Below are 12,500 nucleotides of genomic sequence, written 5' to 3' on the forward strand. Positions count from 1 at the left end.
GTGGTTCATTATTACGTTTCATTATGTATTGATGATGAAATATGCATAATAACATAATATAAGTATGAAAATATAAATAGAATGTGGTTATGACGCGGGAAGGTGTGGAAAGTTTGTGGCGCGTGACATGAGCGCATGAACTGCAGCTTGGCAGTATAAGGGTTAACGGAAAAGATTCAGTCCTAGAATTTTTATTTGATATAGGGAGAGGTCTTTTACTTAAAGTAAACACTGGATGCATATGTTAATCTTCTTTTGTGTTCATAGAAACAGTGCTTAGATAATTACATAAAACTTTAATCATATTTGATATTCAAGCAAAGTTTGGAAAGTAAAAATACACTTTATTGTGTGATACAAGCTCTTAATACCAATGTTTTTTTTGTTTTACTTTTAACAATTTGATACGTTGTAGTATGTGTTTTACTTTTAACAATTTGATGCGTTGTAGTGTGTTTAGTAAATTTTCAATCGCAAATGCTTTCTTGGTCCACACTCCAGACCTTAAAGAAAATAAATCTTTAATTTTTTGTCTGATGGGAGAGGTATCTTGACATCAAGAAGGCGCATTGTGTGTATATTGAATATTATCTCTTCATAGGAACTTTAGCTACATAAGAGCATAAGAAAATGAGGGAAACATTGCGTAGACAATAATATTTGATAATGTAGAAGTGTTGTTAATTTGTCGTTAAAACCATGAAAAAAAAGCATCCTTTAAAACCTGTCACTTGAAGTGCATAGTGACATTTGAAAATAGTGGAGATGCGTCCCAAAAGTACTGCATATGATTCTCCTTGTGTTCTGCACCCTTACGTAGCAAGAAAAACTCAATACGTTTGACTTTCAGAGAAATTAGTGTTTTGAAGTTTCTATATAAGATGATTGCTAAGCTGCCCGTGGATAAGGAGGAAGGTAGTTTAAGTACGTAGGAATAAAGAAGAAGAAGAAGAAGGAGAGAGAGAGAGAGAGAGAGAGAGAGAGAGAGAGAGAGAGAGAGAGAGAGAGAGAGAGAGAGCACACAAATTTAAATAAAACTGGGATGATTAGAGATGGGAAATGAGCAAGACAAGAAGAATAGCATAATACATACAAGTGTTAATTAAAAATGCTAATTGCAGCGATCACTATTGACACGAGGTTGCGTCCTCTCTCTCTCTCTCTCTCTGTCTCTCTCTCTCTCTCTCTCTCTCTCTCTCTCTCTCTCTCTCTCTCTCTCAGGCCTGAGGCCACATAGGCCATTAAGAGAATGTATCCATAGTCTTAAACACACACACACACACACAAAGAGAGAGAGAAGAGAGAGAGAGAGAGAGAGAGAGAGAGAGAGAGAGAGAGAGAGAGGGGAGGTGAGAACTTGGCAGATTAGTCTCTCTCTCTCTCTCTCTCTCTCTCTCTCTCTCTCTCTCTCTCTCTCTCTCTCTCTCTCTCTCTCTCTCTCTCTCTCTCTCTCTTCTCTCTCTCTCCTCCTCCTCCTCCTCCTCCTCCTCCTCCTCCTCCTCCTCCTCCTCCTCCTCCTCCTCCTCCTCCTCCTCCTCCTCCTCCTCCTCCTCCTCCTCCTCCTCCTCCTCCTCCTCCTCCTCCTCCTCCTGTCTTTTCTCTTTCCCATCCTTCCTTTCTGCTTGCCCCTCTTCCCCTCCATCCTCTTCCCCTCCATCCTCTTCCCGACCATTCCTTCTCCCTGTTCCCTCTTCCTGTCTTTCCTCTTCCTCGTCCTTCCTTCATGCCCTCCTTCCTTTGCTCTTTATGCCCTTATCCGTCCCTATTCTTCTACGTCTCTACCCCTACATCCTCTCCTTCCTACCTATCCTTCCTTTTTCTTAGTCCTTCCTCCTTTTCCCTTTCCTTCCTCCATGTAGCGGAAAAGGTTATACGTGTTGCCGTATCTGTCAGTACTCAAGGGAACAACAACGACAGGGAGAAGGGAACAGAAGAGGGAGGAGAAGAGTATACAATCTAAATGATGTTTCTATTCATTCATCTTTATAATGGCCACACTGGGAAGGAGAGGAAGAGATAGAGATAGAGATGGAAAAGGTGAATTAGGCCAAGTGTTTGTGAGGTTTTTCTTGTCTTTTTCTTTCTCTTCTTTCAGTTTCTGCTTCTTCTGTTGTGTTGTGTTTCATTGTGTTGTGTTGTGTTGTGTGTGTGTGTGTGTGTGTGTGTGTGTGTGTGTTTCATTGTGTTGTGTGTTGGGTGGGTGTTGTTTGTGTTTCATTGTGTTGTGTTGTATGGTTGTTTTGTCTGTCTGTCGCTCTTCTTCATCTTGTTTGCTTCTTTTTGCAAGTCTTTCCTCTTCGTCTTGGTGTTGATTTTTTTTTCTTGTTGTTTTTGTTTTTGTTTTCGTTTTCGTTTTTGTTATTTTTTACCTCGTCCTCTCCATCTCCTCCTCCTCTTCCTCCTTGTAGTTTCCAAGAAAATACATTTTACATGCCATTGATAAAATTCATATAAACAAAACACTAGACTGGATAAAATTTGCCAGTGAATATTGAAGGACATTATAAACGCGCTTCCCAACCCTCTACCCATCGTGTTCAATAGATTAGCAAACACTCAACAAGGCCTGGGCAAATAAAAACTATTTAACGTTATTCATATCTTAAAAAAAGGGATTAATCTCAACCTCATAATTACCATCCCATAAGCCTCACATCTCTATAGATAAGCTTATGGAATCAATGATATGGAATAAATCAGTAGAATTTCTGGAAAGTTACGTTATCATAAAGGACACTAAACATGAAGTTATAGATAAATGCTCATGTTTAATGAATTTACTGGATTCTTTCATGACCTGTGTAATATGTATGGGCAGTAAATATAGTTTATTTTTATTTCGATATGGTATTTTGATGAAGCTCCACATAGGCGCCTCCTGCAAAAAGTCAAAGCTCACAGCATATCAGGTGACCTCGCTGCGTGGATAGAGGATTGGTTGACAGAATGCAAACACCGAGTAGTGATTAACGGTGATTCTTCAAACTGGATCAATGTCTTCTTCAATGACACTCAACTGTCCCCCTCTTCTACACTGAATATCCTTTATTTATAATGTAAACTGGAAACTTCAAATCTCATCTCTTGCTAAAACAACTTTTATAAAGTTAGGCGTTCTGAGCCTCTCCGTCAGTTTTTCTCATCCCACCCACTGCCACTTCTGTACAAGGGTCTTTCCCGCCCATGTATGGAGTACTCTTCTCATGTATGTAGGGTTCCACTCACACAGCTATATTAGATAGAGTAGTCAAAAGCTTTTTGTCTTTTCAACTCTTCTTCTCTGACTGACTGTCTTCAGCCTCTTTCTCACTGCCGGAATGTTACATCCCTTGCTATCTTCTACCGCTATTTTCTGCTAACTGCTCGTGTGATCTTGCTATTTGCATGCCTCCCCTCCTCCTGCGGCCTCGCTGCACAAGGCTTTCTTCTTCTCACAGCTACTTTGTTCAACTCTCTAATGCAAGAGTTAACCAGTACCCTCATTCATTCATACCTTTCTCTGGTAAACTCTGGAACTCCCTGTCTGCTTCTGTATTTCCAACTTGCTATGATTTGACTTGATTTAAGGGGCAGGTTTCAAAACATTTGTTTCTTTTCTTGGCTAACTCTGTCCGACCTACAAGGAGACAAGAAAATTTGTGGGCCTTTTTTTTTTTTTTTCTATGTTGCCCCTTGGCCAAATTTCCCCTCTTGCATAAAAGTAGTGGCGTTCCTCCAGGATGAGTCTTTAATGACGTAGACGAAGGGATCACAACTAAGTTGTCAAAATTCGCTGTTAATAATAAAATATGCTGCTAACAAGGCTCAATCACCAACACATCGTTGAATTTTCCAAGAAGACATACACACTCACTGAATGGTTTGAAAAGTGGTTTATGAAATTTAATTTCTATAAGTGCCAAGAATTATATACATGTAATAGCAATCTGAAGGATAATTATAAGATAAGGAACACCTTCATCAAATGTGGATCGTGAAAAATATCTGGGAGTTTTAGTGACAACAGATCTTAAACAAAGTAAGCATAGGAATTAAATCGTCGAGGAGCTTTATAGTTCCTCGTCCTCGTCCTCGTCCTCTCCTCCTCCTCCTCCTCCTCCTCCTCCTCCTCCTCCTCCTCCTCCTCCTCCTCCTCCTCCTCCTCATCCAACATAGACGTTTACCTCGACAGCCTAAGATGGAATGTAGGTTATTCTGAGCGAAAAGTGTATTTATTTACTTTTTTCCTTTTTCCTTTTTTTCCCTTTTTTTTTCTGAAGCAAGGAAATGGTATTGGTAGGAAAAGGGTGCCTCTGGGAATGGTACATCTACAGCCAGCCAGCCAGACTGCCAGAGAGAGAGAGAGAGAGAGAGAGAGAGAGAGAGAGAGAGAGAGAGAGAGAGAGAGAGAGAGAGAGAGAGAGAGAGGAGGTCTGTTAGGGGAGGAATACAGAATTTTGTTGTTGGGAAATAGCTCGAGAGAGAGAGAGAGAGAGAGAGAGAGAGAGAGAGAGAGAGAGAGAGAGAGAGAGAGGCGGTACTCAGAAACAGTACTCTTTCACCACAAGTATTGAAAAAAAAAAAAACGATGGTATGCCGTATTTTAATGAATATTCCTCCCTTTAATAATCGAGAAATCTGTTAAACCTTCACAAGAACCGTAAAAAAAAAAAAAACCGCTTAAGAACTCCCGTGTCACCAACTACATAGAACCTTTTTGGAAAGTAATTGCAAAGTGGTTCAGAATACAGTATAATCCAGTGACAGGTCGAGAAGGGTTAGGGTTTGGAAGCTGAGGGATTGCTGGCAGTGTGGTGAGCCTCGACATGTCCACTCACTCTCCCTTGGGTGGGGTTTTGAGGGAGAAGCTTTGAGTGATGGCGAGCACTGTTGGGGGTTTGGGTATATTTAGCTATGGGTGGCGGGGAAGAGCCGGGGCGGAGTTGTTGCATACTGGTAGAGTTTCTTTGTTTTGGTAGTTTGCTATGGTGGTGGTGGTGGTGGTGGTGGTGGTAGTAGTGTGTTGTTGTAGTGGTGGTGGTGGTGGTGATGGTAGTGCTGTTGTAGTTGTGTTGGTGGTGGTTGTGATGATGCTTGGGGTAATGAAATGGTAACGGTTGTGGTAGTATATTGAAAAATTAGTTAGTTTGTAGGAGTTGTACTTGAATTATTATTATTATTATTATTATTATTATTATTATTATTATTATTATTATTATTAATATAGTAATAATAGTAGTAATAACAGCAGCAGCAGTAGTAGCAGCAGTAAGTAGCAGCAGTAGCAGCAGCAGTGGCAGTGGTGGTGGTGGTAGCAGTGCAGTGGTAGCAGTGAGTAGTGGTGGTGGTGGTGGTGGTGATAATGAGTGGTGGTGGTGGTGGTGGTGATGGTGGTGGTGGTGGTGGTGGTGGTGGTGGTGGTGGTGGTGGTGGTGGTGGTGGTGGTGGTGGTGGTGGTGGTGGTGGTGGTGGTGGTGGTGGTGGTGGTGGTGGTGGTGGTGGTGGTGGTGGTGGTGGTGGTGGTGGTGGTGGTGGTGGTGGTGGTGGTGGTGGTGGTGGTGGTGGTGGTGGTGGTGGTGGTGGTGGTGGTGGTGGTGGTGGTGGTGGTGGTGGTGGTGGTGGTGGTGGTGGTGGTGGTGGTGGTGGTGGTGGTGGTGGTGGTAGTGGTGGTGGTGGTGGTGGTGGTAATAATGGTGGCAGTGGTGCAGATAATATCAACAATAGTAATATTAGTTGTAGCAGTAGCAGCAGCAGCAACAGCAAGTTATACTACTACTGCTACTGCTATTGCTATTGCTATTGCTATTGCTGCTACTGCTACTGCTGCTGCTACTGCTGCTGCTACTACTGTTACTGCTTGCTGCACTACTGCTACTGCTGCTGCTACTGCTACTACTGCTACTACTACTACTACTACTACTACTACTACTATTATCATTATCATTATTAGTAGTAATAGTAGCAACAGCGATATTAATTTTAATTTCAACTAAAGCATAGTTATCGATTATAAAGACGTAAAACATGGAATCGCACTCAGCATACATACATACATGATACAGAAAACATCATCACGAGCAGCGGTGTGAATATATTTCCCTTTGAAATACGGCGAGCGGCAGGCGTGTCGAAGCCATCAGGAAGTGTCAAAATTACCAGGATGTAGTCTTAATTACCTCTGTCGCGCCGCAAGTATAATATTACACCGAACTCCAAAAAAAAAAAAAAAAAAAAAAAAGAAATACTGGGTGAATAATAATTATGATTTCGGAGCTCATCGTGAAAATTGTCAATATTTATTTATCTGTTTATTATTTTTAACTCTTACATTGTTGTGGTCGTTCTTTGTTAACATTTAGAAGACTGTAAATAAAAGAGAGAGAAAATCGCGAAAAACAGGATGAATAAATATGCTTTTGAAAGTCATCATAAAATGGATGAGAGGAGCAGTGAAGGTAGGAGAGATTTATAAGAAGACACAAGAAGCAACACATACATAGATGGTACGGGCAGGTGATGAGAAGGGATGGAGCAAGAAATGAGAGGAGAGTCCTGGATATGGAAGTGCAAAGGAGGAGGAAGAGAGGAAGACTCAAGATTAGATGGAAAGATTGCATACAAGATGACATGAGAGAAAGGACTAGATACTAACATGGCAGGTGGCAGAGGAGATTGAAAGCGGCTTATCAGAAACAGCGATCCCTTGTTAAAGATGGGCCAAATAAACTGACGACGACAAAGTATGATCTAATTACAAATGTAGTAGTTTTAACACTCACTCTTTCACTGTTACTGTCTTTTTTTTTGTCGGCTTCAGAGCACAAAAAAAAAAAAAAAAAAAAAATCTGCTTGCGCCCCCCCTTCCCCCGCACACACAAAGAATATAATAAGTCGACAAGGTGATGAGGGATACAGCCTACAGAGACGTCTTTATTTATTTACCCTGCCGGCAATCCAACACGCGACCCAGACAAAGCACCAGACACTCCTGCACACAGCATACTCACTCCTCATGCAATCCACTTAGAAACCCGTGTTGGTGATCAAGAGAGAGAGAGAGAGAGAGAGAGAGAGAGAGAGAGAGATTCACCCGATACTTAGCGTTACGAGTTTTCTTCAAGTTCTGTGTGTCTTCTGTATTTGCTGCATATAAGGAAGGAGGCTCCGTAGAATTTTACTTACGCTCATGACTGTCATCACCTCCATCAGCATCACCAAGATCTTTTCCCGTGACAGGTGTTGGTCTAAGGGTTAACGATACCAGTCATGTTTATATTCACGGAGAGGTCAATTTGTCCTTTCCTTAATTAAACAGTGTGATGGGTGCCAACAAGTGTCTTTACCAATCTTCCCGCGACAGGTATTGGTTGAAAAGTTACTGATTCCAGGCATGTTTATATTCAGAATGGTTGACTTGTTTTTCCCTTGAGCAATTAGATGATTTCCAACAAGTATCCATCCCTCCTTTGGTAAAATGAAATACCGTGGCGTTGGTCCAAAGGTTAACGATATCAGTCATGTTTATATTCACTGACAGTTCACTTTGCTTTTCCCTTAATTAAGCAGTGTGATGATTGCCAACAAGTGTCTTAACGTCTATACCAATACGTCGTTTTACAAGATCTTTACCCCGTGACAGGTGTTGGCTGTAAAGTTACTGATTCCAGGCACGTTTATATTCACTGAGTGGTTGACTTGTTTTTCTTTTGAACAATTAGGTGATTTCCAATAAGTATCCATCCATCCTTTGGTTAATAGAATACCGTGAGAAGAGGGAGACGGCGAGGTCTGTAGAGATACCAATACATAAAAAGCCCGTATTCTTAAGCACCTACTTCTCTCATAGGTAGAAAAAAATTGTTAGTTCCATGGGTCTTTTTTTCCTATTGACTTAAAAACACCACAAAATTTATATATGTAGATAGGATGAACTTTGTCAGATTTCCGTGATTTTTTTTTCATATTGACAGTGTAGTGTTTGTTCAGCTGTCACTAAACTTATAAAAATACACGAATATCTCGTATATTTTTTTTCTGGTGTCCATTAAACATGGAGATCGTACACTGAAACTCTTAGAGACTATGTATCTTAAGACCATACACTATGACACTTCTGCAACGCACCTTCTCTATTATTACAGGGCTCTACTTGAAGTTATATTGGTTATAAAGGGTGTCTTTATGTTTGTAGTGACATGCTAATGATTTCTACATTATAAGCGGCGGAAACACTCGCGAGAACCCAGTTAATCATCCCTGTGGCCATTGAAAATAGTTGTGTTGAGAGAGCGAGAGTTTCTGAATTTGGGCCTGAGAAAGACATACACAACACTCAGCTGTTCAACCATCACTAAAATTGTGGAGATACTTGAAAATCAACCCAAAACACACTAGATGGTGTTGAATTTGGATATCAGACGCGGATACTTATTAAAGAATATGAATGAAAGGACAGACTTACTTCATAATAACATCACTTAAATTGCGGAAAAAAAAATCGAAATGCCCACAAAAAAAACACAAAAGCATGTTAATGGTGTAAATTACGCTCAGGAACGTTTAGAAAATATGAACTTCAGAACTTGAGACTGATTCACTATATGCATTGTTCGTTCAACTATCATTAGAATTATGGAAAAAAGATTAATAAATAAATGAATAAATCATCCTGAAAATTACTATGGAGCCGAAACGTTTATAAAGACTATTCTCCTTAGAAAGAAACACACTTCACCCACTTCCTTGCACCGCGCCACCACGAGTAACCCGCTTCAAGGCGCCCTTCACGCTAGACAAGTCGATAAAGTTAGCAGCCTCTTGAATATGGAGGGGGAAGAGCGACACAGATAGGGTGGGGAGGGGAGGGGGGAAGGGAAAGGATGTAGAAACATGTATAAAACATTAAAAATGAAAGGATATTTCTTTTGTTGTTTTTGGCATCTTAATTTCTTGAATATGGAACGGGAAGGAGAGACTGATAGATAGATAGAGAGAGAGAGAGAGAGAGAGAGAGAGAGAGAGAGAGAGAGAGAGAGAGAGAGAGAGAGAGAGAGAGAGAGAGAGGGGGAGTGAGGTAGAAAGAAATTGTGTAGAAACATGTATAGCACACACAAAAAAAAAAAAAAATGAAGATATTTATGTGTTTTCGGCATCTCAGACAGCGTCGAGACCATACCAGGCGGTAATACATACTTCACTACGTATTCATAAAAAAAAACCTTAATGAAAACAATAAACTGCAGGAAGTCATCAGGTCTACACGTAGCAGTTCCTATACAAAACATATCTACCTATTTCCGCTTAGTATCATCCTCTGTATTGTCTGGGACGCCTTACTTTTTAAATCACTATCATAGACACATCCCCCTGTATAGTAGATTCAGCAAGTCACTATAAGGAAGAGAGTCCGGTGTGTGAACTCAGCACCAAAAAAAGTAATTTTGATGTGTTTAATAATCTTGATTGTTTTTCCGTGGCCGAGGTGTAACTCTCTCTTATCTTCGACAGGTGCGTGATGGGACTTCCTGCGCCGCCATCCCGTAAATCACTGCCAGCGGCAAGAATGGACCTCCAAGTGTTATCAACGGAGCGTCGCGCCAGCCAGTGCCTCAGGTAAGAGCTGTGCATTGAATGTTGCAGAAGTGTGTGAGGTGGAAGGTGTATATAATGCTGACATCACACAGTACATTACTATTACAGGAAGTACTTTTTTTTTATTGTTGCAAGTGGCGCAAACATGAATTAAGAAAATATATGCTTTTCATAACATTAATGGCTCACAAATATATTAAGTAGTAGGCTGCAATACATACACTGTAGACTACACACTCTATAAGTGATTTCCTGATCTCTTCTCGTTGTGAATGTTGTCAACCACCTGCATTAGGCCGAAAAAATATAGTTTTCGTAACACAAATGGTTCATAAATGTGCTGAGTCGCAGACTCAGTACGGTACAGATAGATGCATTATAAACAACACACACCTAGTAATTTTTCGACCTCTTTCATCGGTGTGAATGGCGCCAATCACCACTATCGGCTCAAAAATGGATCTGGCACCGGGCGAGGGTATAGTATATGCACTCGCAATGTGCAGAAAAAAACATAGGAAGCACTTTGCCGGTGTTTTCTATTCCTGTGAATACCTTTAACCACCTGTGCTTAGACGGGCCAAAGCGATGTGCACTCCGCAACACGTCCCTGAGAAGCAATCATGATGTGGAAGTCATTTAAAGGAAGAGCAAGAGTAGCAACAGCAATTACATATGAAGATTGGATTCCGTCCTTCTTTTCTTTCTCCATCTCTGACGTCACCAAACAAATACTGGTAGGGACCGTCTGAATTCCCAGGCTACCATTCTCACTCCTCCCGTCCTCGCGAGATGGACACCCGCGCGTGCCCTAAAACACACGCCCGCCCTCGTAATGTCCGCGCCGGGGAAATATTAAAAAGAGCCTGGAGGAGCGGTGCCACGGGGAGCGTGAGAAGCGTCCTGAAGGCTCCCCGGCCACTCCTTCACTCCGCGCTACTCTGCCATTCCTCCGCCTCCCCGCCCCCATCCCTCTCTCCATTTTTCATCAGCTCTAGGACGTGAAGCAGTGTACTTTGAGAAGTTTAACGCCTGCAACCAAAGTGAATTTGTATAAAAAGAATTATTTCTTTTCTTCTTTAAAAGTTTAATTTTGTTGTAGTGTATCGCTCGAGTGGCAATAACTGTCTTGAGGCGAGGTAGTGCATATATTAGTCGATGTTGATGGTAACAGACCCTGGCTTGGTTATTTAGTTGTTGTATTGATTTTGTCGACTGTTTGAAAAGTGTGAGGTGTCGCGTTATGTCAGCTTGGTAAGAAGTAAGGAAAATTCTGTTGTCTTATGTTGAGAATGAAAGCGGTTTGTTTGCGTCTTAACACATAGTTTTCAGCTGCACCAGGTTCTAGGGTCTGGCTTGATCCCTGTCCTGGTGGTTGGGAGAGGCCAGAGAGCGCTTCATGGCGGAGCGAACCAGTGCCTTGCGTAACGAACGCCCTCCATCCCTTGGGCGCACTTAATGCCTCTCACACGATGGATGCCGCCTCGCATCCATTCTGCACCCTGGTGACTTGTCTGATGAAGGGCAGGCCTGAGTCGAACTTCACTCTCAGGATGGAAATAGAGTCCTGAGAGGGCAACCTTTTGTCACTGGCAGCATTGTGGGTGGGGGCGCGTGTGCTGGTTCTTGTTCTTGTCTCGCAGCGTGTGTAGAACTCTTCCGGGCGAGGCTGTTGTGTTAGGGCTCCCATTGTGGAGAACAGTTTCCAGGATGTGATTGTTTATATCGATGGCTGTGTTATTCATTCCTGGCGGAGACGGAAACGAGGATGCAGTCGCCTGTATATTACTAAATACATGCCTTCACTACAAGTTTAGCGTGTCATTAGATACTGCACAACAAGGCTTGATATCAAGGACACTTCCCTGTGCAGCGCTGGGCTTGAGTTCCTGTCATCCTGCAGTAGCGTAAGTTTACCAAGCCCCATAATGGATACCAGCTGGAGCGTGAAGGTCTCGTGGCACATACGGGTCCTGCTAGAGACGCTGCTAGTATCCACGGAGGCAATACACACTATTCCTGCTGTTTGGTGCTTGTTACCATGTGACCGTCTGCCAGATAGTAAACTGTAATTGAACGAAGAGGTGATAGAGGCAGGATGTGATCGTAGGTGATGATGGATTCAAAGACATTTCTCATTCATATAGGAAAGGAACAAATTTCTTTTTGGACGGGGGGTTGGCAGGTGAAAGCATGAACGTGTTTCTAACGTTTATTGTGTGATTGCAACTTTTTAGTCTCACAGTGAGGGCAGTGTTCCAGTGGAAATGAAAATCTATAAGACTGATAAGAGACAAAAGCAGAATGAACTGTATCTACATGTATTGAATTTCCTGATATATTCTTTTGAGGTACTGATGTATTTCGTTTATTTTTTGTTTTTGTTTTAGCTTTTTATTTTATTTATTTATTTTTTTTTGGGGGCCGAATACCTTCAAATGTTTGTCTGGTGAGGTTGGTGCTTCACTTTCAGGGTAATTATGGGCGCGGCTCCTGAAGGGTAGGTATTATCAAGACTAGGAGCCTGTGAGGGGAAGGGTGCGTTGGTGCAGGAATTGGTTTTATATTTACTCTTTTTTTTTTATCTAAGTTTTATTTAGCATAGATAAAATATAAGCGAAAAAAAAGAAGTGTTCTCTTCCTTTCATGCACTTATAAGGTGACATGATCTCTCTCTCTCTCTCTCTCTCTCTCTCTCTCTCTCTCTCTCTCTCTCTCTCTGTGTGTGTGTGTGTGTGTGTGTGTGTGTGTGTGGATGGGGCGGGTATCAGCTTTATGGGGAGCAGCAGGCGGGGATGGGGTGAGTTAATGGGGGTTAAGGGGAGACAAGGCTATAGGAAAGGAGGGAGGGAGAGAGGGGGGTTGACAAAAGAGGTCGTGAGGGACTAGAGAAGTGGAGTAGGGGAGGGACCACTGCGCTAACTTTGCTG

General features: G+C 42.0%; 1 protein-coding gene across 1 annotated transcript in view; it reads left to right on the forward strand.

The window, feature by feature from the left end:
- Positions 1-10,998, forward strand: part of LOC123498190 (vegetative cell wall protein gp1-like) — a 21,690-nt gene extending 10,692 nt beyond the window's left edge. Inside the window, exons 3-4 of the mRNA XM_045245355.1 lie at positions 9,487-9,591; positions 10,896-10,998. Of these exons, the coding sequence (XP_045101290.1) occupies positions 9,487-9,591; positions 10,896-10,998 (208 nt within the window). The remainder of the gene's footprint in view (positions 1-9,486; positions 9,592-10,895) is intronic.
- The last annotated feature ends 1,502 nt before the right edge of the window (positions 10,999-12,500 follow it).

Source organism: Portunus trituberculatus, chromosome 47 (genome assembly GCF_017591435.1).
Source record: "Portunus trituberculatus isolate SZX2019 chromosome 47, ASM1759143v1, whole genome shotgun sequence".
Taxonomy (NCBI): domain Eukaryota; kingdom Metazoa; phylum Arthropoda; class Malacostraca; order Decapoda; family Portunidae; genus Portunus; species Portunus trituberculatus.